Source organism: Mobula birostris, chromosome 9, assembly GCF_030028105.1.
Source record: "Mobula birostris isolate sMobBir1 chromosome 9, sMobBir1.hap1, whole genome shotgun sequence".
NCBI classification, from domain to species: Eukaryota; Metazoa; Chordata; class Chondrichthyes; order Myliobatiformes; family Myliobatidae; genus Mobula; species Mobula birostris.
In genome coordinates this window covers 139598245-139626237 of record NC_092378.1, presented here as the reverse complement: position 1 = coordinate 139626237, position 27993 = coordinate 139598245, and the positions used below count along the sequence as shown (strand labels likewise).

General features: G+C 39.3%; 1 protein-coding gene across 1 annotated transcript in view; it reads left to right on the top strand.

The window, feature by feature from the left end:
* Positions 1-27993, top strand: part of txndc11 (thioredoxin domain containing 11) — an 85930-nt gene that overhangs the window by 54617 nt on the left and 3320 nt on the right. Inside the window, exons 8-11 of the mRNA XM_072268965.1 lie at positions 15-762; positions 3660-3805; positions 19278-19390; positions 22069-22149. Coding sequence (XP_072125066.1) covers positions 15-762; positions 3660-3805; positions 19278-19390; positions 22069-22149 — 1088 coding nt within the window. The remainder of the gene's footprint in view (positions 1-14; positions 763-3659; positions 3806-19277; positions 19391-22068; positions 22150-27993) is intronic.

Below are 27993 nucleotides of genomic sequence, written 5' to 3'. Positions count from 1 at the left end.
ATTTTATTTCTCAGATAACAGAAGTTATTCTTCAGTATCGCAACTGTAATGCCAGCAAGACCATTCAACGTATACTGCAATATTTGGAAAAGACTGAACAGGCAGATCAGGAAGTTCATTCGACGGAGTCTTTCTTCTGGACTAGAAAACGTTGTTGTAACACAGTAGTGCCTTCCCATTGGCATTCTGTAGCTCAGACCCACAACGTATGTGAGCTCTGTATTAATCAGACTCTTGGAATTCAGCCAGGTGTGGTCCGCATTTCAGAATGCAATTTCATAGAGATGGAAGCAGCTCTGGATTCATTCTACCTCAGAGAGCAGACATTTTTCCAATTGCAATCGAGGATTGTAGAATGCAGCAATTTCTTGAGCTATTACAGCCCATTCAGTTATTACACTGCTTGCTGCAGGACATTCAACAGTCCAATTACATCTGAACATTTTGATGCCCTTGTCTCTTCAGAACTGTTTACCAGTGCAGAGCACAGCCAGGGGATGATTTCACATAATTTTCCTCACATTGAGGATAGAACAACTGGTCTTTTTGATTTGCATCGTACTCACATTGCAGGACTGAGTTGTAATACTAATAAAACTCTAAACTTTTTCTTACTGGATTCAAACTTGCACTGGAGATTTGCAACTAGATTAGGAGCCAGTGAATCTGCACAAGTGCAAGAATTTGCTACCATTGTTGATCTATGGGACGAAGTTCATTATGTCTTCGACCAAAAACAAGTCCTTGATAAATCTTCGATTGGTAGGTACTTATGAAAACAATTTTCAATGCAGCTGAAATTTTGCTGTATTTTCTGAAATAATTTGTTTACTATTAGTGTATACATACTGTAGTTTCCATTTTTAGTCAATTTACCATCATTCCCACCCCACCTATCCCCATTCAAGAAAGATCACCTTAACTCTGCAATGACGTAAAAATCAAATTTGGGTAATGGACATCCTGAAACCCTGAAATGAGCATGGATTTAATTTTCCAAATTTATTGCTGATTTATTTCCTTTACAATATTTAAATTTTGACTTGCTGTATCTCTAACTTTAAAATCTAAATACAACGAAGTTGTGCTGCATAATATTATGTACGTTTGCATTGTCCTGCTCACTAACCTCCAAGGGTCGTGGTAGAGGCAGACACATTAGGTGCATTTTAAGAAACTCTTAAATAAGCACATGAATGATAGAAAAATGAAGGACAATGCAGGAAGGAAGGGTTAAACTGATCTTAGAGTAGCTTAAAAAGACAACACAAAGAGCCTGTACTGTGCTATATCTATACTAAATCTTTTTGCTAGAGTTGTATACTTAGCCCTAGAGTTAACAATCTGTAATTTTAAAAAAAAATGTACATTTATCTAGTGTGTTTATACAACTGTGTTGCAGCACATCTAATTTTGGGTTGCAAGGGGCTTTGTGGATGTACGGATGACAATATTTATTCTTGTATTTATTGAATTTCACTTGTTCAGTTAACCAGAGGTCCATCTCAGTAAAACTCTTTCAATTTATGAACAGTATGTTTCTTGCACGATGTTTCGATCTTGCTACGGCATGTTCCCTTGATGAGGATGCTTTCTTTTCAGCAGCCTAAATTAGGATGCAAGTAATGTTCTTGGAGAGAAAATCTTCAAATTCTCTCCAAACAAGCAATTTAGCTTTACTCCTCAAGGCTACAATGACGTGGAAGAGGTGAATTGCCTCCTAAAAATTATCAGTGTCAAGTAAGTTTAATTAATTGGGAAGTTAGTTGGGAAGTCTGATAATTGCAGTTTTTAATCCATTCACAGCAGATTTGAGTGGAACGTCTTTTATTCTTCCTTTACCAGCAGCAGGCCAACTCAAAATAACTCTGTTTTGTAACGGTTGCATTGAAATAAGGCACTTTTTTAATGTTTTCATTTCTTGGGATCTGGGTATTGCTTGCAGATATTTGTTTCTATTTTTATGTCAGGGTTCCAGCATCTGCAATATTTTATTTTAGATTGGAATTTAATTTTGATGCACAATATTAGTCACTTCATGGAGCTATTATAGCGCTGGTGACCCGGGTTCATTCCACTGCTGTCTTTAAGAAGTTTTTACATTCTCCCCGTGACTCTGTGGGTTCCCCCTGGGTGCTCCAAAAATGTACGGATTAGTAGGTTAATTGGTCACATGGGTGTATTGTGGCAGTGTGGGGTAGAGGGGCCTGTTACAATGTTGTATCCGGGCAGTATCTCTAAATTTTTTTAATTAATTAATCTTTTGTCGTCTATTTCTAAGCTTAGCAAATTGCAAGATGTCATAGAAACATAGAAAACCTACAATACAATACAGGCCTTTCAGCCCACAATGCTATGCCAAGCATCTATTTACTTCAGAAATTACCTAGGGTTACCTATAGCCCACTATTTTTCTAAGCTCCATATACCTATCCAGGAATCTCTTAAAAGACCCTATCATATCCGCCTCCAGCACCGCCACCGGCAGACCATTCCACGCACTCACCACTCACTGCGTGTGGAAAAAAAACGCCTACCCCTGACATCTCCTCTGTACCTACTTCCAAGCACCTTAAAACTGTGCCCTCTCGTATTAACTATTTCAGCCCTGGGAAAAAGCCTCTGAGTATCCGCAAGATTAATGCCTCTCATCTTATGCAACTTCATCAGGTCACCTCTTATCCTCCATCGCTGTAAGTCATCCCTATAATTGCCAAGATCCTATTCCGCAGTGAATACTGAAGCAAAGTATTCATTAAGTACCTCTGCCATCTCCTCCAGTTCCATACACAAGTTTCCACTGTCACACTTGATTGGTCCTATTCTTTCATGTCTTATCCTCTTGCTCTTCACATATTTGTAGAATGCCTTGGGGTTTTCCTTAATCCTGTTCACCAAGGCCTTCTCATGGCCCCCTCTGGCTCTCCTAATTTCATTCTTTAGCTCCTTCCTGCTAGCCTTATAATCTTCTAGATGTCTATCATTACCTAATTATTTGAACCTTTCGTAAGCTTTTCTTATTGACTAGATTTTCAACAGTCTTTGTATACCACGGTTTCTGTACCCTACCATACTTTTCCTGTCTCACTGGAACATACCTATGCAGAACGCCATTCAAATATCCCCTGAATGTTTGCCATATTTCTGCTGTACGTTTCCCTGAGAACATCTGTTCCCAATTTATGCTTTCAAGGTCCTGCCTGATAGCTTCATATTTTCTCTTTCTCCAATTAAACGCTTTCCTAATTTGTCTGTGCCTATCCCTCTCCAGTGCTATGGTAAAGGAGATAGAATTGTGATCACTATCTTCAAAATGCTCTCCCACTGAGAGACCTGACCAGGTTCATTTCCCAATACCAGATCAAGTACAGCCTTTCCTCTTGTAGGCTTATCTACATAATGTGTCAGGAAACCTTTCTAAACACCTAACAACCTCCACCCCATCTAAACCCCTTGTCAGGCCAGTGGAATTCTACAAATTAAAATATGGCAGATGCTGGAAACCTGAAATAAAAACATTACTAGTGCTGGTAATTGGGTTGAAGAACTGGTGAGATGCAGTCCTATTTTTACCGCAACTGATGGTATTAGAAATTTGTGTTTATAACATGCAGTCAGAAATATTCAATTTTTACTTGAATACCATTTTTGTGTTGCAGAAAGCATAATAAAAAATTACAGCAGGGCATACAGTCCATTACATCGGCATCTTATTGCTGGAACCAAATCTAAAGCTCAGGAAGAATATTTAATAGCTGAAGTAACAACTGAGACATTCGACAATATTGTACTGGATGTTGAAAAGGTGAACCTCTTATTTCTGTCATTACTTATCTAAGCATTGATGTTTATGGCGAAAACCATTTGTCTTGTTAAAAATGCCATAGTACTTTCCAATTACTGTGATGTAAAGTTTAAATGAGTATGCATTTTCTTCAAGCATTTCCTATTTTCTTGTAAAATAATGCAAATAGCTAGTTTGAGATTATCCTGGTGCAAAGCTCTCAGCTCTGTTCATTTCCCTCCATAGATGCTGCCTGACCTGCTGCGGTCCTTCACAGTTTTGTGTGTGTGTTGCAATGGAATTCACATTTCGTTTTGTACTAACAACTACTTTTCATAATGGTCCAAGCTCAAACAAACTTGGCTGAAGCAGAGTACAATATTGTAAAAGTTGGAAGGAAACCTTGCATTTTGACAAAGTCCATTAACTGAAGTATTCTCGTAGCTCCTTTTAAAATGATATTTCTTCCTTTAGAAGATGGAACAACAGCTATTGCTGAACTTCTGTTAATTTCTTGACGTATGCATTAAGCTAAGTGCTTTGTCATGGGAGTAACCAAGGCTTTGGAGTCCAGTTTACATTCTGTTCAAAATCTGCACATTGAGAAGTTTGAAAGATGATGTACTTCCTAGTGTCATTCCTAATTATCATATAAATACACAAAAATAGCTAGCTCTTGGATATCTTTATCTCTGCACAAACTAGTGAGTCAGAGTGATCACCACTCTGATCGGAGTATGAACCTCATCTTTCTTTTTCCTATTCAAGTGCTTCCATTTCAAGTAGGCCTTCTTGATTTTACAACTTCCTACCCTGAAAGTTCCAAAAAGTGTTGACAAACATTTTTGTATCCTAGCTGATCTTGTTGTTGTGCCTAGTGGTTTCACGAAACTGTCATCACATTTGAGCTTTATGCCTTACACTTGATAGAACTGGTCATGAGGATTTGGAAGTAGTGAAACTGACAGGAAACAGAAACTCTTAATACTGCCTCATTCAAAACCAATCTAACCTGTAACGGGAATTGAACTTTCTTGCCTATTGTTATGAAAACAATTAAATTACAAAGCAATTTTGTTTGTGCAGTCACTACAACCTCTTATCTCCTGGGTGGTTGTTAAAAGGCAGCTGTGAAACAGCCTTAGTAAAATTTGCAAACATTTCTTGACGACTGATGCAGGATTTCTCATTTGGTAGTCAAGAGATGTGTGTTTGCCTTAAGTAATTGCCTTCACATGCAGAGTTGAATAAGAACAAAAATAAGATGTTAATAATATCAAATGCTTTATCGTCAATTCATGGAATGAATGTTATTGATCGCAATTTATCTTGCCTGCCTTTGGAAACTGGTATTGGGATTGTACTCTAGAATTAATAACAGGCAGCTTTTTTCAGTTTGTTGTTGGATTTGGGTAAACAAGCAATATTTGTGTAGATGCTCTACAAGTTGATGTGGAACTTTTCAGTATTTTAAACAATTCAACTTCTAGATCCACTAAATATCTTGCTGATTTATGAACGTGTAGTAATGCTTCTACGATTTAGTATTTTTTATTTGCAGGAAATGTCCCCTTTGTCAGACATTAGGGTGGTATGGTTAGCACGCTTTACGTACAGGTGATCCTGTGGGAGATTGTATGTTCTCCCTATGACTGTGTGGGTTTACTCTGGATTTTCTGGTTTTCTCCCACAGTCCAAAGACTTACTGGTTGGTAGGTTAATTGGTCATTGTAAATTGTCCCGTGATTAGGCTAGGGTTAAATTGGGGGATTGCTGGGAGATGTGGCTCGAAGGGCCTTCTCCACACTGTATCTCTATAAAAATGTACTGAGGTACAGTGAAGAGCTTGACTTGCATACCATTCATACAAATCAATTCATTGCAACAGTGCATGGAGGTAGTACAAGGTTTAAAAAGAAATAAGGGTGAAGAATGAAGTGCTGCAGTTACAGAGAGAGTGCAGTGCAGGCAGACAATAAGGTACAAGATCATAATGAGGTAGTTTGAGACTGAGTCCATCTTACTGTATTGGGGAACCATTCAGTCATTTTAAGAGTGATTAAGCAATTCCGATTGAGGTTGGGTGGAATTGGATGCACCTCAACTCTGGCAGGGGTTGCAGGCCATTACTTCCTATAAAGCAAAACCTAACATAATGGCTATGATGTTTCACTCCTAGGTGAGCTCAGTGCTTTTTATGCACCTTTGAAATGGAAAATATAACTATACCTCTGTGAATTCCTGCAGCATCGATGACTTTGACTTCTGCTTCGGAGGCCGACATCAGAACATGTTTCAAGAGGGTGAACCCTCGCACAGTGTCAGACCCTGATGGAGTACCTGGTAGGGATCTGAAAACCTATGTCAACCAACTGTTGGGAATGTTCAAAGACATCTTCAATATCTCACTGTTGCAATTTGAGGTTCCCACTTGCTTCAAAAGGGCGAAAGTCATACTAGTGCCCAAGAAGAGTAGGATGAGCTGTCTTAATGACTGTCAGCCTGTGGCATTTAAGTCTACTGTGGTGAAGTGCTTTGAGAAGTTGGTCATGGCTAGAATCAACTTCTGTCTAAGTAAGGACCTGGACTCACTGCAATTTGCCTATCGCCACAAGAAGTCTACAGTGGATGCATTCCAACTGGCTCTCCATTTAGCTTCTGATCACTTGGACAATAGTAATACCTACGTCAGCTTACTGTTTATTGATTACAGCTCTATGTTCAACACAATCATATCCCCGTTCTAAACTGTAACCTCCAAAATCTCGCTTTGCAACTGGATCCTTGACTTCCTCACTAGGAGACCACAGGCTGTGTGAATTGGAGATAACATCTCCTCCGTGCTGACATTTGACACTGGTACACCTCTAGAATATGTGCTTTGCCCACTGCTCTACTCTCTGTGCACCCACGGCTGTGTGGCTAGGAACAGCTCGAATGCCTAAGAAGGCCTGATAACGGCTATATTTTATTAGGAGTTTGAGGAGAATTGATATGTCACCAGAGACACTCGCAAATTTTTACAGATGTACCGTGAAGGAGAATCTAACTGGTTCCATCTTTCATTTTGTATGGAGGAGCCACTGCACAAGATCAGAAAAAGTTGTGGAAAGTTGTAAACGCAGCCTCCTCAGCATCCAGGAAATCTTTAAAAGGCAGTATCCATTATTAAGGACCTCCATCACCCAGCGCATGCTTTCTTCTTGCTACCATCGAGGTGGTACATGACCTGAAGACTCACACTCAACATTTCAGGAACAGCTTCTTCCCCTCTGCCATCAGATTTCTGAATGGACCGTGAACCCACAAACACTATGTCACTTTATTTTTCCTCTTTTTTTCACTATTTATTTAACTTTTATTAGTTATTATTATGTATTGTAATGTACTGCTGCTGCAAAGCAACAAATTTCACAACATATGCCAGTGATATTAAACCAGGTTTTGCTTCTGATCTTTAAATATCAGTATGAAAGCTGTACTTGGGCCTGGTGTATTGTGCTTTCAGGCTTTTGTATGATAGGAGGGAAGAGAACAGAGGTTGTCTGGGATGGGTGGAGTGTTTGTCTGTACCCCACTGCTTCAGTAATTCAGCCAGCGTAATCAGAGACCATGGAATGGAGGCTGGTTTCTGTAATGTGCTGAGCTGTGTCCACAACTCTGCAGTTTCTTGTGGTCATGGGCAGAGCAGTTGCCATACCAAGTCATGATACATCTGGATAGGTTGCTTCCTGTGGTACTTTGATAGGGTCGAAGGGAGCATGCTAAATTTCTTTAACCTCCTGAGGAAATGAAGGTGTTGGTGAGCTTTCTTGGCCATGGTGTCAACGTGAATGGACCAGGGCAGGCTATTAGTGATGCTCACCCCGAGGAACTTAAAGCCATCAAGCCTCTTGACCTCAGCAGTGTGAATTCAGTGGCCAGCTCTTTTGTTTTGCTGGCATTGAGGGAAGTGTTGGCATGACACTATGTCACTAGGCTCTCTTCATGTTCTCTGACTCATTGATATTTGAGAAACAGCCCACTACAGTGGTATCATCTGCAAACTTGTAAATGGAGATGGAGCACAATCTGGCCATGCAGTTGTGAGTGTAGAGTAGGGGGCTGAGGATGTAGCTTTGTGGGGCACCAGTGTTCAGAATAATTGTGGAGGTAGCATTGCTGTCTGTCCTTACTGATTTTGCTCTGCTGATCAGAAAATCAAGGACCCAGTTGGTAAGGAAGATGTTGAGTCCCAGGTCTAGGAGTTTATGATGCATTTAAGATTTTAATTCCTCTGATATTTTTGTCATTAGCGGTAATCGTTGTGGTCATATGTAGTTTGCGTATGTGGTTAATGCAGGTATAAAGGTAGGGCAGGGACATCTGATCCAACGTAACCATCTGTTTCATGCCAAAAGATTCAGAGTTGTTTGGCTAATTTCCAAACCATCCAGACCTTGCTGACGAAGGTCTGCCTTTGCTGCTGGGAGTTGAATCTCCCAGTTCTGTCTGGCACATGTCCTCTTCCTGCGGATTAGTAGTTGATATATCTGGATGGCAAAAGGTTTACAGTAAATTGGATCTGGCTTAGTCTGGCACTTAAAAGGATTGGAATGGGAAGTAGATGAAATATCAAAACTTCTCTTAAAGCTTCTATCCTGGCTTACAGGCCTCTTACAATTTTTTCCTTATAGAGAACTCTGCACCTTCGCCCCTCTTGTTCTGCTATCCTGTTTTTATACCCTTTGAAATATCTTTCTACCAGGTCCATCTTTAAGATATAATCAGTTGTGGATGCCAAGGTAATTAAGTGTGTAGTGAAAAATTACTTGGCGCTTAATTGGTTGCATTTTCAAAAAAAAATCTAGCCTAGCTAGAAGACTTTATTATAAAAGTGTAGCAGTCAATTCAAAGTGCAATTGAAGATGACCCCGAACATATAGAGGAAATTCTTTTTCTGTTAAATGGTCCATTTTGTGATTTTTTTTTTTTAGTAAGGAAGCTCACCTCTGTCCCAGAATACTGATGGACTTTTACTGCTGTACCATTGAGAGCATACTCACCAACTGCATCTCAGTATGGTGTGGCAATTGTCCCTTATCGGGCCGCAAAGCACTCCAGCGTGTGGTGAAAACTGCCCAGCGGATTATCGGCATCCAGTTGCACACCATTGAGAACATCAACCATAAACGTTGCCCTGGGGGGGGGGGGGCGGGGAAGGATTATCAGGGATGCATCTCACCCTAACCATGGACTTTTCGCTCTCCTCCCATCCGGTAGGCGCTACAGGAGCCTCCGCTCCCGCACCAGCAGGCACAGGAAGAGCTTCTTCCCTGAGGCTGTGACCCTGCTGAACCTCACATCACAGCGCTAAGCAGTATTGCATCCGTATTGTACTGTCTCAGTACTTTTATATTTGTGTGCTGTAGCACTTTTTATTCGCAGTTATTTTGTAAGTAACACTATTCTTTGCATTTCTGGTCAGATGCTAAATGCATTTCATTGGCTTTGTATCTGTACTTGGCACAATGACAATAAAGTTGAATCTAATCTAATCTAAAACTCAAAGTCATGGTATCTACACATACGCTCAGTGGCCACTTTTATTTGGATACACTCCTGTACCTAATAAAGTGGCCAGAGGAGTAGAACCCTGTTTAGTCTTTTGCTGCTATGGCCAATCCACTTCAAGGTTTGATATGCGTTCATAGATGCTCTTCTCTTCTGCACACCACTGTTGTTACGCATGGTTATTTGAGTTACTGTCACCTTTCCGTCAGCTTGAAGCACTGTGGGTCTTCTCCTCTGACCACATTAACAAGGTGTTTTACCTGCAGAACTGCTGCTCATGGATGTGTTTTTTTGTTTTTTGTACCATTTTCTGTAAACTCTTAACAACTTGTGTCTGAAAATCCAGGGAGATCAGCAGTTTCAGCGATAGTATGACGCTAGCAATTATTCTGTGGTCGAAGTCAGTAAGGTCACATTACTTCCCCATTCTGATATTTGGTCTGAACAAGATTGAATCTCTTGTCAATATGCTTTTATGCATTCAGTGCTGCTACATGATTGGCTGATTAGATACTTGCATTAACGAGCAAATGTATCTAATAAAGTGGCCACTGAATGTTCATCAAATTGAAATGCTTTTCTCATACAAGTTCTTTTAAGAGTGAATTTTATTCCAAATCTGGAACTTTTGGGTAGGGATTTATGAATTGTGTAATAATGAATTTCCGTTGCCTAAATGGCAGTAATGCAGTGGTTGTCTGTACATAATGTGTGTAAGCAGTTATTTAGTGGTTGCCTCTTTTCTAATTTTACTGTACATCTCGAATAATTCCCACTTTTCATCAAGTCTTTCATTGCAAGCTATTGTTTTGGTGGAAGTTAATTATGAGAAAGAATAATGTTCACACATTTTAAACCCACTGCATACCAAATGGATGCATAAAATGATGCTGGAATAGACCCATAGTCTTATCTTGGATCTGGTAGCATGCTTCTCAGAATATAAATGTTCATTTTCAGATTGTAAACACAAGAGATTCTGCAGATGCCAGAGACACAAAGACTTCCTGATGAAGAGTGCAGCCCAGAACATCCACTGTTTATTTCCCTCCCATCATCTATGGAAATCAATAAACAATTGATATTTTGGTCCAAGACCCTTCAACATGACTGGAGAAGAAGGGGAAAGGTGCCAGAATAAGATGGGGGGGCAGGGAGAGGAGATGGAATACAAGCTAGAAGGTGATAAGTGAAATCTTATTCTGGTGTTTATTCATTTCCGTAGATGCTGCCTGACTTGCTGAGATCCACCAGCATTTTGTGTGTGTCATTCTCAGATTGACTTTGTTTCCTTCAGGACCTTAAAACAATAATCCTGTTAATGTCAATGTGTAATTATTGTTATATGCAATGTTCTCTCCTAAATTTGTTTTTACAGCTGCGCAGACCAATCATTGCTCTGTGCAGGAAATTTTTACATGAGCTGAAAACTGTGCGGCTCTTTAATGAAACATCATATAAGAGAAATTTCCAGCTGTGTGGCAAAAAAGACTGTGCATGGGAGCATTTCAGTTACCGTGCGGTTGCGCACATGTGCAGCTTAGTGGGAGCAGTGGTTGCGTGATGTTTACAATTAAATCAATTTTAATGTAATTCCACCAAGAAGCTTGTTTTGGATATTGCCATTTTCCTATTAAATGGTTTAATGGGATAAAGGACCATCCAACTCAAAACCAGTTACTTTTCCCAAGCAGTAAGACTGATCAGCGCCTCCACCCACTAACCCAGCCCTCCACACCCCTCGCCACCACTACTTTATGAACATACAATCAATCTATGTATATAGCTATCTTATGTATTTATATTTATTGTGTTTTTTAGTATTGTGTTCTCTTTCTTATTATGTTTCTTTTTGTGTTACATTGGATCCAGAGTAACAATTATTTCATTCTCGTTTACACTTGTGTACTGGAATTGACATTAAACAATCTTTAATGTATGTTACTACTTTTGATTTAAATTGAACCCAGGAATTTATTTAGTTCTGGGCACATCAGAAATTCAATCTTCTCTGACCTTTAGTAACCTATTATTATATTGGGATAATTCAAATCTCCCTCTGGAGCAACACACACAAAATGCTGGAGGAACTCAGCAAACTAGGCAGCATCAATGGAAAAGAATAGACAGTTGATATTTCGGACCAAGGGTTTTCATCATGTCTACAACTGCTCTGTAGCTTTTGTACTTAAATGAAAATTCCTCTGCATGTTTCCTCCTCTAGTTCTTGAGGAAATAGACCCTCTAATACATAGTTATAACTAAACAAATTCTACTTTTAAATTTTTTTGCCAGTGTTGTGATGTACTCTTGCATCATACTTCTGCCCTTCCTTTCCTTCCCGAGCATATTTGTCCAGGAATATATCCCCAAGCTTGTCCATGCCAGCCAAGGTGTTCACCTCAGCTAATTTCATTTGGCCCATATCCATATTAACTGCTCCAATCATGTACTTGTACAACTATTTAAATATATTACTGCACCTCAGCCATTTTCTCTAGTAATTCATTCCATGTACACATCATCCTCTGCATGAACTTGCCCCTCAAGTCCCTTATAAATCTTTCTCCTCTTGCTTTAAACTTGTGCCCTCTGACTTTGGTTCCTTTTCCCTGGAAACAGGAACGTGTATTCACTTTATCTATGCCAACATATCATATTCCCATGCAACTGTTTGCTGTAAGTTAACCTCTTATTCCCTTGTACTTTGCAGATTTATGTAAGTACTTGACAAATCAAATTTTGTTATTTAATTTACTTTTCTGTTGCCACATTTGAAATCCTAATGCCAGGCTAATCCACTGTGACCTGTCTTTCCCAATTGTTTGCTTTTAACTTAATCTTTTTTGTACCTTTTTAATTTTTGCTGATTGACTTGTGTTCATGTATGTTCTGACCCTTCCTGAAACATTCTGGTGATTGTTACCCATTATTTTGTGCACTATAGCCTTTTCAAATGCCCCAACACCTGAATCCCTACCTTCTGTTCCCTTCTGACTCTCCTATCAAACTGTTCAAGCTGTCCCCATCATCAGTAACACATAGGATATTTGAGGATGTTTGTTGCAGTTTAATAAAATGTTAGTCAGACCACATCAAGAGAAACCCATTATAGGAAGGATGTTAACAACAGGAATTCTGCAGATGCTGGAAATTCAAGCAACGCACATCAAAGTTGCTGGTGAACACAGCAGGCCAGGCAATATCTCTAGGAAGAGGTACAGTCGACGTTTCAGGCCAAGACCCTTCGTCAGGACTAACTGAAGAAAGAGCTAGCTAATCTCTTACTAGCTCTTTCTTCAGTTAGTCCTGACGAAGGGTCTCGGCCTGAAATATCGACTGTACCTCTTCCTAGAGATGCTGCCTGGCCTGCTGCGTTCACCAGCAACTTTGATGTGCGTTGATAAGAAGGATGTTGAGGCTTTGGAGAGTGTGCCTGGATTAGAGAGCATGTGCTATAATGAGAGGTTAGAAAAACTTGTTGTTTTCTCTGGATGAAGGAAGACCTGATAAAGGTTTATAACAGGGGTCAGCAACCTTTTTGTCTCTGTGGGCCGGATCGCGTATTAATGAGCAGACGGTGGGCCAGATAAATGCCATTTTTAAAAAAACTTGAAATATGGGAATTATCCATTTAAATACATCTAGTTATGTTTGGCCTCAAATTAATGAATAACACATGCTAGAAAATCATTTGTGCTTAAGGTTGCCTACCCCTGGTTTATAAGATTATGAGAGGCATAGAGTAGACAGTATTTTTCCCGCCCAGGTTTGAAATGTCTAATACTAGAGAGCAAGCATTTAGGATGAGAGGGGGTAATTTCAAAGGTGATGTGAGGAACAAGAATATTCACAGAATGGGTGCCTGGGGTGGTGGTAGAGGAAGCTACATTAGGGATTTTTAAGAGACCTTTAGATGGGCACATGAATGTGAGGAAAATGGAAGGATATGGACATTGTGTAGACAGAAGGGATTAGTTTAGTAGGCCACTTGGTTACTAATTTAGTCAGTTTGACTCAACGTTCTGGGCTGAAGGGCCTGTTCCTATATTGTATTGTTCTGTGAGTCACTCCTCTGCAGGTGCAGTTCATCAGGCTCAAAGGTCACATCTCAATTACATACATTTCCTCTTCCTGAGGAATCTAAAGCCCTCTTTCAGATGTTATTTCTCTAGAAATGTGTTCATTTTCCTATTTTAGTTCTCACTATCACATGACACTAGAATTATTCTGGAGATTGCTACCTTTTTGTGATCTTTTTAATCTTACTCAACTTTGCCTGAAGAACCTAATCCCTTTTTCCACCTCATACAATTTACCCCCATGACATGTATTTAAACCTTCAGCATTTACAGTAATTGTTGGTAGTACCCTTTTCTGCTATGATTAATCATTGTGGAGAAATATTTCCCTCAAAAGTGATGATTTTAATCACAAGACCATCTGTTTGAGAGCTTAATAATTCATTTACTCTTTTTAAAGTATGCTGCCTCTGACTGTATTTAATATTTCAGTAATTATAGTTTGATTAAGCATTCTTGTTTAATGTATTGCGGGTTATATATAAAATTACATAAATGACGTGTTATTACACTGCCACATTGAACATGCACATCTTGCTAAAGTAAAAATGAAACTAAAACACGTTTTCTTGGGTTCCCATCTTTATGCTTTCAATCAGTTTTATCCTTCAGAGTTACAAAACATAACAGTGGTGATAAAGTTTGAAACAAACACTACATGACTACGTACCTGTTACAGCGAGGCATTCAGTTTTATTTTAAAAAGGCAATGCAGCACATGTTCTTCGGAAGAGTTTAACAAAAAAAAGGGTAGAAAATGAACAAATTCATGAGTTCATAAACAGCACCGGGTGTTACTAGAAAATAATAATTTTTTTAAAAAGCAGATATGGCTGGCTTCACTGGAAAGATTGGAGCGTTCAACCTCACAAAAGATAACTGGATATTGTATACTGAGCAAATTGAGCATTATATTTTAAAGCAAACAGAACAGCCAATGAGGAACAGGTGCCAGTTTTGCTGGGTGTACTGGGTTTAAGGCAGACTGTTTGACTGCTGAAAATAAACCAGCCAGAATGAACTTTGTTGATATCGTGAAAGTAATGCAGGAACATTTAGAACCAAAGCCATTGGTGGAATCAAAAACAAAGGGAGTCCATTTTAGTGTATGTGGCTGAATTGAAAAGATTGTCAGGTTGGTGATAGGCATAATAATACACTGAGAGATCATTTAGTTTGTGGAATTGTACAAGAAAGCATTTAAAAACGGCTCGTAACTGAAGCACAACTTGCATTTAAAAGAGCAGTTGAAATCTTATCAATGGAAACAGAAGATGGAGATGCAGTTGAGTTGCCTTCAGGAATGAAAGTGAGTGTGAACAAAATTCCGATGTCTAAATAGAAACCTGCCTGGCTGAACAAATTGTGTTACCATTGTGGCAGGGGTTTACATACACCAGACCAATGCAGGTTTTAAGGTGAAACTTGCAGGGAAAGAAAACAACAAAGTAGGATGCATACAAAGAGCATGTCAAGCAGACAAAAATAAATGGGCTGCACAGGGAAGAGGAAAAAAAAGTCATGTTGCAATTTCAAAAAGAGTACTAATCTATATAGTGTTGATGAAAATCTGAGCGTGACAGAAGACTGGGTAGCCTTGAGATTTATAATGTGAAAACTGAACAATAGACAAGCTTGCACCTGAAGTGAATGGCAAATTAAAATGGAATTGGATACTGGCTAGGCTGTATCAGTCATTCCACAAAGTGAGCTTGAAAGGCATTTCCAAGATACTGAACTGAAGCCTGAAGGTATCCAACTAAGAACTAATACTAGAGAAAAGGTAATGCCTATGGAGATGACACCTGTAACAGTCAGGTACAACATTGGATTGCATGTGGTTTAAAAACAGGAGGGCCAGCATTGTGGGGTTGTGAGTGGCCGAGATCACTACAACTTGATTGGCGATCCATCCAACATTTGCTTGCCACATTCCCTGTAATAGAGTCAACTGAAAGCAAATTACAAAAGGTACTGGATGATGCCACAGCAGTGTTCAAGGATGGCATTGGGAAAACTCAAACATATTAAAGGTAAAATGGTGTTAAATGAAAATGCCACACCCAAGTTTCACAAAGCCCGTCCATTTCCTTATACCATCCATGATAAAGTAGCCAATGGAGACTGAAGAAATTCTAAGGTTGAATGGAGCCCATGGGCAAGACCAGTGGACCCAGTAACCAAGAAGAATGGGTTCATCAAGATCTGTGGTGATTTTAAAGTCACCATCAACCTAGTACTAAAAGTAGATCAATACTCTCTGCCTAAGATGAAGGATATCTTTGCAAACCTTAATGGAGGGAAATATTTCAGCAAAGCGGACCTAGTGAGGCCTATCTACAGATGGAGATGGAAGAAGAGTTCAATTTGTTTCTCACCATAAACACTCAAAGGCCTTTATTGCTATACTAGGCTTAGTTTTGGAGTATCTTCTATATCTGCACTTTGGTAGAAAGCTACGGACAAGGTCTTCCAAGGCTGTCCAGGCATTCACTGTTACCTGGATGGTCATTATTACTGGTAAAGATGACAAGGAACAGCGCCAAAATCTGAAGTGTTAAAAAGATTAGAAGGTTATGGGCCTGGAACAAGTGTGAATTCCTTAAACCAAGTATCACTTACTGTGATCACATCAACAATGCACAAGGATTATAAGTGTGGTCAGAAAGTTCAGGGTGGATGTTCCAAGGCTTAAGGTTGTGTCACAGTTGCGGTCCTTTTTAGGATTTGTCAACTACTATAACAGGTACCTGGCTACTGTACTCCACCCCTTGAGCTCATTACTACAGGTAGGCAAGAAATGGCAATGGACAAAGCAGTATGAGATGGATTTCCAAAAGGAAATGGTAATGTCAGACATTGTACTCACACATTATGATCCACATCATTTAGTGAAACTTGCCAAGCACTGTTCAGGATGCCAACGCAGCCAGAAGAAAGGAGTCTAGAGTTGCCAGAACCACTTCCTGCAGTCCCAGAGCCAACTCCTACAACCACCATGGAGGAGAACCTAGGATGTATGATTTGTTTCACAGCCACAAGCTTCTGCCAAGCAGAGTGACCACCCCGCAACTCCCCTGTCAGGAAATAAGTTATCCCACAAGAGTAAAACATTCTCCATAGCAAGTTAAATCTTTAGGCCTGAATGGGACAATTTAAAACTTACTATGTTGTGGAAGCCTTTATAGTAGTATTACATAGTATACTGTGTGTGTGTGTGTGTAGTATATGTAATATAGTGTGTATACTGTAAATGTATATACAGTATAATCTGTGTATATAAAGTTGAAATTTATAGTTAACCTAGGAGGGGTGTTGTGGATTTAATACTTAAGTAAAACTGGAGTAATATTGTAAATATATTATTTGATTAAGTATTCTTTGTTTACATAATACATTGGAGATTGTGTAGAAGTATGTAAATATCATACGCCATTATGCCACCATATCTTACGTGTGCATGTTGCTAAAGTAAAAATGAAGCTAAGACACATCATCTTAGACTCCTGTCTTTTTTGCTTTCAATTAGTGTTATTTTGGGGTTACGAAACATAATATGTTTCATTGAAAGGAAATGTTTTAAAACTGAAAAGCATCAACTTGTCAAAAGAATTTTATAACAAAGGTTGAGGTGCATGGCTCTGTCGTTTGACTGATGTAAATGAAAATCTTGTGAAGTGAATCTGTAACAATATACTAATGTGCTTTCTCTCAATTTCTGCCTATTCCCTATATACAACATTCATTGTTGCTAAGCAAGGAAGATGCTACTGGTTTCTCCAAGTGACTTGCTAGTGCTGCTTATTGTACCTTGGTGCCTTCTGCAGCTACAGGAGATTGACAGACCTGGGTGCCAGGGCCATCCTGTGAAGTAAATCAGGCCTTGATTGTTGACTAGATATTGGTTGGCAGATCCTAAGAATACCCCGAAGACCTTTGACAGCTCGCTACTGTCAGAGACCCATTTAACTGCTTTTGCACTTCGTTGGTAATTGGAGAGATTTAAAAGTAGATTTAAAAATATCTTGCAACTAGAGATTTAAGTTAATTAAAAATATTAAAAGAAAATAAACCATTACTTGAATTTTTTAGTTAACATTGATGACCTCATTCAAAAAAAATAGGGTTCAGTATACAGCTCAGTATGTTTCATCGACACTGGATTAGTGAACACAGAAGCAGAACACATGGTCATGTACATCAGTATGTGACCTCCATTTTGTCTCCGATGGTGCAATTGAATGCATGGGTTAGAAAGTCAAAGATGATCTTTTCCATTGAAAATATGTTGATAGTGGTTTTCCAGTTCTAGCCAGAGATGAGCAAAATTCTTAAACAGTGTATAATTAGATTTTATTTGGTTAGGCTTTGTGAAAAAGCCTGGGATGTTTGGCGCCATGAAAGCGGCAATAAAACTTCATGACATTTTGTAATTTCCTAGAAAATGCAAACCAAGGCTAACCAATCTGGCTGAAAGCAGACAGCTGGGAATTTTCTCCTGAATTATTTAAGGAGACTCTTCAGACCACTTAAATACCCAGATTTCTCTTTCTGCGAGATATGAATTCTGATTTATGATGGTGCTGGTGATGCCCGTGATTACTTATCGGCGGCAAAAAGCAAAACAAAAGAAGCTACCAAATACCTTATTAATAACACTAATAATGATCACTGTTAACAATGGAGGGGTGAACGGAGGCGGGGTTGAGGCAGCGTTGAGACATCCCCGAAAGCGAAAAAAGTCCTGATATCTGATTGAAGTGACAGGCTGCACTGGAAAAGCCACATTGTGGCGGTGGGATCTGGGGTCCAGGTCCGAGAGGGAAAAAAGACCTGATGCTTAGTTGGAGTTAAGTACTGGGCTCGATTGAAAAGGTCATAGTGTCAGGACTGGAAGTGATAGCTGCTTCTACCTGGTTCTGCTCGTTGCTCCGCAGTGTTTACTCAGCTCTGTGTTGAACTGAGGCTGTGGCCTCTGGTTGCAGTGATGACTGGTTTTGCGCTTGTGGTTTTGCAACGTTTACTCAGCTGTGTGATGAACTGAAGCTGTGGTCTGCTCCAGCTCCAGAGATGACTGGCTTCATGTCTTTTGTAAAACTTAAGTTCTGAAGCTACTTGCTTACTTTTACTGTTTGCATGATTTGGTTTTTTTTTTCTCTCTCTGTGTATTGGGTGTTTTGATGATCTTTTTATTTAATGGTTCTTTTGGAGTTAATTTGCTTTGTGGCTGCCTGTAAGGAGACAAATCCCATTGTTCTATAATGTATACATACCTTGATAATGTCCTTTGAACTTGAAGAACTTGCTCACAAGTGGTTGGGCCAAACGGCCTGTATTCATGCTGCGTTGCCCTGACTATGACCATAACAGTCTTGATCATGTACAGACTCTACACACAGTACCTGAGCCAGCAACTCTTCACTTTTGAACTGATTTCATATTACACCAGTCTGTTCAAGGATATTTTTCTTTTAGGTTCCGAGAGGTATTTGAAAATAAAAATATTACTGGAAAACTTTTGCTTTCAACATTAAAAATCTGAAAAGACTATTAAGTGTAGTTATACTTATGATTTCTTTCCAAAGTTGTTTTTTCAACAGCTGCAAACATGTTATTACTATAAGCAACTAGATTTAATAGGTATCATGTGTCTACATAAAAATCACAAAATCCAATGACATTCTATTTTATGTTTGTTTATAGAGAACAAATTTGTAAATGTGTGTAAAAGAATGAACGCCACCAATCCTAACATCTTCACTTATTTCCTTTCTTTCCTTATTTAATACATTAAGTAATATACATTACTATATTTAATGTAAATATTCAATAATGCTGACTTATCTCTTTTCTTACAGAATGTCTTGTTACTCTACTACACGCAGTGGTGTGGATTTTGCACTGTTCTCAATCATATCTTCATTCAGGTTGCTCGTCTCTTCCATGCCAATGATGGAGTTGTAACAGCCAGGTAAGAAATAACTCTATTTTGAAGCTTTTTTTTGTTGTTGTTGTTGTTGCATGTTCCTTTTTCATTATTCTTCCTCTCCTTCCCCCACCCCTAGCCTGAAACTTTGCGTAAATTCTCCAATCTCATTTTTTTTCATTCAGTATATAGGAGTAGAAGTATATCCTCGAGCCTGCTGCACCTTTGCACAGATCATTGCCTTGGCTTCCCATTCCTCTTGATCCCACCAACCTTTTGACTTCCCAACAATCAAACTTGTATATATTTAATGATTCAACTTTTGTACGTTTCTGGGGTAGGGTATTCCAATGATTCACAACCCTCGGAGGACAAATTCCAACATGCTCATTCATGAAAGGGTGCTCTTAATTTGAGACTATGTCTCCTAGTTTTAGATTACCCACTTGAGAAACCTGTGCAAGCCCCAGAATCTTTGTATGTTTCACAGAAGTAATCTAATTTCCTAAACTACACAGCACAGGCCCAGTTTGCTTCGCTTTCCTTCAAAGTGTGTTGAATCAAAAAAATACTTAAATCGCTTTGAGCTACGTCACCCCAGCAATTCCAATTAACCTAACCTAATCATGGGACAATTTACAGTGACCAGTTAACCTACCTGGTACATCTTTGGACTGTGAGAGGAAACTGGAGTACCTGGGGAAAAGCCACACATTCCACGAATGAATGTATAGAGACTCCTTACAGACGGCGCCGGAATTGAACTCCAGTGCCCTGAGCTGTAATAGTGTCGCATCAACCATTACACTAATGTGGCACCCACTTGTAGAGCAAGTAACTCCAAACTAACACACACAGAATGCTGAAGGTCAGCAGGTCAGGCAGTATCTATGGAGAGGAACAAAGAATCAGTGTTTTGGGCTGAGACCCTTCATCTGAACTGGAAAGGAAAGGGGAAGAAGCCAGAAAAAGGGGGGAGGGGAAGGTGTACAAGCTGGAAAGTGATGGGTGAAGCCAGGTGAGGGCAAAGTACATGCTTTCCATCCTCTTGTCTCTAAACTTGATCATTTGTGTTAATAATGTTGTTTCTCTTCTTGCCAAGCTGGTAAGTTGTAAGTTGAGGTATTAAATACAGAGGAGGTACATTTGTATAAAGGCAGTGTGACCCACATACTCACCCACAGATATTTCCTAAAATCTTGCCTTTTGTAAGTTAGCAGCGAAAACGAAATATCAATGAAATGCCTAAAATTTTGTCACATTATTTCAATAAATCGTATTTGAATTCTGTTGGTGATACCTTACCCCGGTCACATTCTGCCAAGTTTGCACACAGCAGCATCAAACATCGCTTTGTGTTTTAAAATGAGCGTCAGATGCTAGATTAGTACCCTTGGCAGTGTTGAGACAATGCTTAAAATCTCCAAGAACCGGTCCTTCAGATGTATTGGTGAACTGAGTCACTGAAAGTTAAAGGTCTAGTGGTACTAAGTTTTATTCTTGTTCAGTTCTTCCTCAGTTCTCCATTGAAGATCTGTCCAAGCTGGGATCCATCTGTAAATGGAGCAGCTAATCCCACTTACCTGTAAAACGATTGTGCTTTATTGAACCGTTTGGAGACATACCTGCCTAATGTATTCAGTAACATTATAAATACAAAACGTCTCTTCTTGTATTGTGTTCATGAGGCTGGTTACTGTGTTCATTCAAGTTTTCTCCCCCCCGCCCCCGCTGCACTTTCTACATTCTATCTATTGGCACTTTAAACAGTGTGATTAAATCTTTTAAAATCAGAAGTTGCTGCTGTAGTTTATGACATGTGATTACTCAGCAGTCTACAGATCAGCCAGCTTGGCAACAATAACATTATTTTTAGTCAGCACTGTATAATGATTGTTCTGAATGCAGTGAATGCATAGTGACAGTGTAGTTTGTTAAAACTACCATATATTTTAATAACTGTTTCATGAATTTAAAATTAATTGACTGAATTCAATGAATGGTATAAAACAGGAATATCAGTATTTGGTGAAATTTCTTCCCTACATCTACCAGTTACAAAGAATTATAAAGATCAGAGTAAATTTAATATCAAAATATATATGCTGTATGGCACCATACACTACCTTGAGATATGGGCATTCACAGTGGATACAAAGAAATACAATAAACTACACAAACAGAGATGGACAAACAACCAATGTGCAAAAGAAGTCAACTGTGCAGATACAAAAAAGCTCATAATAATAATATTGAGAACGTGAGTTGTAGAGTCCTTGAAAGTGAGTTCATAGGTTGTGGAATCAGTTCAGTATTGAGGTGACTGAAGTTGTGCACACTGGTTCAGGAGCCTGATGGTTGAAGGGTAATAACTGTTCCTGAACCTGGTGATGTTGGGCGCTTAAAGCAGTAAGTCACTCACTTTCAGCTCTATCTGTGCAATCAGGGGTCAAGCAAACTGGATCTTGAACAATGCATAAAATTCTTCTTGCTGCAGATACATTAGCTACAAGTCATTTAAGATTTGAACCATCACAGTTTTATTCACTGGGTATTTTGGATCCCTTATTTGTTTGGTGGAAATCCAACATTTGCTTGTGGAGCAGACTTAGTGAACCAAATGGCCTGATTCTGCACCTAATTCTTGTGATCTAACTCCCTTTCTTCAATATGACTAGTTATAGGATACTAAAATAATTCACAAAACTGTTCTATTCTTTCAGAATCAATGTTGCCAAAAATGACCTTCCTTGGGAATATATGGTTGATCGATTTCCAACTGTTCTGTTTTTCCCCAGAAACAGGTAAGGCACACAGTACACGATCCTCCTTGTATAAATACGTTCTATGACAGTATTCTAATATTTATGTTTCTTATCAACTGTCTAACTTGTCAGAGTATGATTGTGACTTGTATCAACTCTTCCACTGTTAAAGCTAACTTTACATGATGCTCCTTTTGGAATTTCTCCCTCCTATACTGACTTTCCCTATATCTGTAAAAGTATTTTACATTAGTTCTGACATTACCATATGAGACAAAAAATTGCATCTTGATGTCACTATTTCCATCTTGTCCCCAAGCATATCCAAACTAATAAGGTAATTTTGATGCACTATTACTGGTGTAATGTGACATAGTAATTGTGCTGTCACAGCTGCACAGGAAAACTTTTGGAGAACTAGAATCAACAATGGTTCTCATGGCATTATGTTAAATTCTGTATATAGTTTCCCAGTTTTTCAAAGTAGATGAGGTAATACACTAAGTGCCAGTGTAGCATTGTAAACCATTAACATCAGGGCATAACATGCAAAGTCAGTGTGTTACCACCCCCCCCCCCCCCCCCCGCAGCCACTAAGTATGACGTGAATAATGTGAAAATTGCAGGTATCATGTACCATACATAATTTTATGTGCCACTGTGCAGGCATCAAAAACAGAATGTAAGTGAAAATTAATGTTTTTTTTCCTCTCTAGAACTACACACTGAAGCTGTGCAGTGAGATAGTAAACCGCCTAAGCCTGTGCCAGCTTGAATTTAGAATGAAAAATGATCTGATTGAAATGTACAACATTTTACAAAGGATATGCTAGTCCAGATATGTGAATGATGCATCCCCTTTATGGGGTATGTGGAGTATTAGTACCCAAAGGGTGAACCGTTCAAGAGTGAGAAGTGATTCCCCCCCCCCCCCCCCCACCAAGTAACGTGAATCCTTGCAGTCTCTATAGAGGCTCAGATACTGAGTACAGATCAATAGATAGTAAGGAATATGCCATTAGTGCAGGAAAACAGTGCTGGGAGAAATAATCAGACGCAATCTTATTGATTGCTACAACAGGTATAAGGATCATATTGGTTTATTCCCTGCTTTTAGTTCTTGTGTCTTAGAGATGTGGAAGAATGTTTAATGTTTCTAAAAGAAAGACTAACTCAAAAAAATTCTTCCATTTGTTTTTTTTTATTGAATCTGTTAAGAGGATGGAAGGTTACAAATTCCTGATGACTAGCCTGGGAAAGATATGGGCACAATAGTCCATTACTATTAGCTTCCAATGTTGAGAATGATCTTGAATCATTTTACTTCGGACTAGCTACGTCTGTCTCGGTGAAGATTTAAAACAAGCACTGTTTCTTTAGTCGAGACGTATTTGGGCTCCAGTCTGATTTCTTCCCTGGGCCTAAAGTTGCACCTAGGGAAAAACACACTTGCTATTCCATGGTGAAGTACCTCCACTTGCTGTTCATGTCTGGGCCAATCTCCAGCTTATCTATTTGGGAGATCAAAATCCATTGGAAGAAGCTGGCTAAATCCTCAGCAGTGGCTTGACTGCACCATTATATGGCTATCCACAGATGAAGATTATAAAGAGATCTTGTAGATTTCCACAGTGTTCTCAAGTCTTCCCCAATATACAAAGGCCCAACTTGCATATAGCCATGGCATACAAGTGAGCGTTTGGGAGGCCAGTGGTACGGATTTACTAGCTGCTGTGGAGCTGCAGGCACCTTCTCCCGTGTGGGGACTCTGTTTGCAGCTGCATTTCTGACTTAAGACCTGCCTGGGATACAAACGGTCCACAGGAGCCCTGCCATAATCTGGGGATGATCTGTATCTGTAAATTGTGAGAATAGGGTAGGTAGGCAGGATAGTTCTTGCACAAACCTGCTCAGCAAACTCTGAAAACTATTTAATCAACCAGACTGTTAAACTAAGAAAAAGAACAGAGAAAAACACTTAAGTATTCAAATAAACCAAAACAATTAAGAATCCAGAACATGCTAACACTTTAATTCCTCTTCCATTGAAACTAACAAAACTCCCAGTGCCGAGTCTAATCTTATGCAGAATATTTAAATCCTTTCTCCAACATTGCTACACTTTCCACTTCCATGCTTCCTTCATAAGGAGTCCAGTGTTGGAGCACAGTTCTAGCAAATGCTGGCTAATCTCTGATACTATCTTGAGACTTTGTTAGCATTTGTACAAGAAAAAAGGTTTTCTATGTGAAATCCAGTTCTTTAGATCTTTGCTACACTTTAACAAAAGGATTTCTGTCTTGTGTGTCTATGGAACTATTGAGTCCACTCTGTGTAATAATTTTATAGAAGGGTAACCTCCACTCCCACTTTTTTGTACATTGTCTGACCTTGGTTGTCATCTGGGGACAGCATTTCAGAAACTAGAGTAGGAGGCTGTACAGGATACACTGACCTAAGTCTTTCCTCTTCCTTCTCCAGTGAATTAAACTATCCTAGTGGTGAAAGGGTCTCTACTCTAATTGTTCTGTCTGTAACAAAGAAAAGTACATCTGTTTTATACTGTTAGCATGCTATTCTGACTGCTCTGATGTTGGGGGCAAGAGGTTAAACAATGTCATCACCGTAATACCAGAAGCTGTTGAGAACACTGACGGGAATGTAATAAGGCTTCATGTGGACAGACAAGTTAAAGTGGCAAGTGAGGAATGGGGACTCTTTTGCGAATGGTATGCTGGCATTCATAGCAAGAGGATTCGAGTACAGGAGCAGGAAGGTACTACTGCAGTTGTACAAGGCCTTGGTGAGACCACACCTAGAGTATTGTGTGCAGTTTTGGTCCCCTAATCTGAGGAAAGACATTCTTGCCATAGAGGGGGTACAAAGAAGGTTCACCAGTTTGATGGCAGTACTTTCATATGATGAAAGACTGGATCGACTAGGCCTATACTGTCTGGAATTTAGAAGATTGAGGGGGATCTGATTGAAACGTATAAAATTCTAAAGGGATTGGACAGGCTAGATGCAGGAAGATTGTTCCCGATGTTGGGGAAGTCTAGAACGAGGGGTCACAGTTTGAGGATAAAGGGGAAGCCTTTTAGGACCGAGATGAGGAAAAACTTCTTCACACAGAGAGTGGTGAATCTGTGGAATTCCCTGCCACAGGAAACAGTTGAGGCCAGTTCATTGGCTATATTTAAGAGGGAGTTAGATAAGGCCCTTGTGGCTAAAGGGTTCAGGGGGTATGGAGGGGAGGCTAGTACAGGGTTCTGAGTTGGATGATCAGCCATGATTGTACTGAATGGTGATGCAGGCTCGAAGGGCTGAATGGCCTACTCCTGCACCTATTTTCTATGTTTCTATCCTGGTGCACCAAACAGAAAAGCAGAGTATTTATTCAACTGGTTACAGATTAGGGAATGTTGATGCTTAAGAGGGCTTGGATGTTTTTGTATGTAATTTCCTGAAAGCTAATGTGCAGATGCAGCTAGCAATTAGGAGTGCTAGTGGAACATTGTAAAAAAAAAGATTGAGGATATGCCTTCAATTGAGGAAATGCAGCAAAGGTTCACTAGACCCTGAGAACACACACTCAGCATTTTATAACAGCTTCTTTCCCTTCCACCATCAGATTTCTGAATGGCTCACTATTTTGGTCTTTTGCACTATTTTTATATATTGTAACTATGGAAGTACATTTTCATGTATTACACTGTACTGCTGCTAACAAAATAACATTTCATGACATACAGTTGCAAGAAAAAGCTTGTGAACCCTTTGCAATTACTTGGTTTTCTGTATTAATTACTTGTAAATGAAGATCAGACCATATTTTAAGTCACAATGATAGACAAACACAATCTGTCTAAACTAATAACATGCAAACAATTGTACGTTCCATGTTTTTATTGAACAAATTGTTTAATCATTCACGGTCCAGGCTGGAAAAAGTATGTGAATCTCTCTATTTATTAACTGGTAGAGCTTCCTTTAGCATCAATAACCTCCACCAAACATTTCCTGTAGCTGCTGATCAGAATTGCACAATGGTGAGGGGAAATTTTAGATCATTCCTCCATACAAAATTTTCAGTTCTTCAATATTTCTGGGATACCTTGCATGAACAGCTCTCTTCAGGTCATGCCACAGCACCTCAATTGGATTAGGGTCTGGACTGACTTGGCCATTCCAAAACATAAATTTTCTCATTTTTAAACAGTTTATTGATTTATTCTTGTGTGTCAGATCATTGTGTGGCTGCATCATCCAACTTCTATTAAGCTTCAGGGTGGCTGACCACTACCCTGGCATTCTCCTGTAAAATGTCTTGAAATAATCTTGAATTTGTTGTTTCATCAATAATTGCGAGCCGTCCAGGCACTGAGGCAGCAAAGCAGCCCCAGACCATCTTGCTGCTTCCACCATGCTTTACAGCTGGGATGAGGTTTTGGTGTTGGTATGGCAGTGCCCTTTTCCCTCCAAACATAGTGGTGTGTAGTTCTGCCAAAAAGTTCAACTTCTGTCTCATCTGTCCACAGAACATTTGTCCCAGAAGCATTGTAGCACATCCAGGTGGTCTTTTGCAAACGTGAGATGTGTAGCGGTGTTTTGTTTGGAGAGCAGTGGTTTCCTCTGTGATGTCCTTCCGTGAGCACCATTCTTGTTTAGTGCTTTTTTTTTATATAGTGGACACTTGAACAGAGACTAGCAAGTTCTAGAGACTTCTGCAGGTCTTTTGCTGCTACCCTTGGGTTCTTTTTCACCTCCTTCACCATTGCATGTTGTCCTCTTGGTGTGACCTTTGCAGGATGCCCACTCCCAGGGAAAGTAGCAACAGTACTGAGTTTCCTCTATTTGTATTCAATTTCTTTAACTGTGGACTTTAGAAGTGCTTTCGTAGTCTTTTCCAGCTTAATGCGTCTCTACAATTCTAAGGTCCTCTGAAAGTTGTTTTGATTGGGGCACGGTGCACATAAATAGATCTTTCTTGAGACAGAACAGGCTCTGTCAGTAACCTGACTTTATATATATATGTGTGTGTGTTTTTATATAGGGCAGGACACTTCTACAACCCACACCTCCAATCTCATCGATTGGAACATCTGACTCCAAATAGCTTTTGTGGAAGGCATTACCCCAGAGGTTCACATTTTTTTTAACCTAGACTGTGATTGTATAAATGGTGTACTCAGTATTGACAAGAATAAGTACAATTGTTTGTGTGTTATTTAGGCAGATTGTGTTTGTCTATTATTGTGACTTGGATGAAGATCAGACCACACTTTGAGTAATTAATGCAGAAAACCAGGTACCTGTAATTGCAATGGGTTCACAAACTTTTTCTTGCAACTGTATGACAGTGATAATAAATCTGATTCTTGCAATGACTAAATCACTATGAGGATACAAGAATATATTCTTTAGGATATGAAAGAGTGAGTGATGATCTCATTGAAATTGTGTATTTCTTGCAAGTCTTGTCCAGATGAATGGTGTTTGCTTCCTCAATGGGGATTCGGAATTGTGCCTTTTATTGGAGAAAATTTTCTGCACTAGGAAAGCGATGAATCTGGGTTGTGGAGGCTTGGTTTTTGTAGTTTTTGAAAGCAAAATTTGATAGATTTTCTTGATATCAACAGAATTGCAGGATATGGGGACAGTGGTGCTGATGTAATAAAATCAGCCCGTTCATGCTTTTTCTATTTTTATCAGATGCAGATATCCCATGATCACTGAATGTGAATATTTTTAAGGATTCTCAGTGTGCCTTGCATTCATAAGTATTTAACAGTGCTAATGAAAAATGAAAATACTTAAACTCACTGCAAATTAAAAAACATTTAGCCTTAGCAGTTAGCTCCTCAGAGCTGTAAAATTGCTACT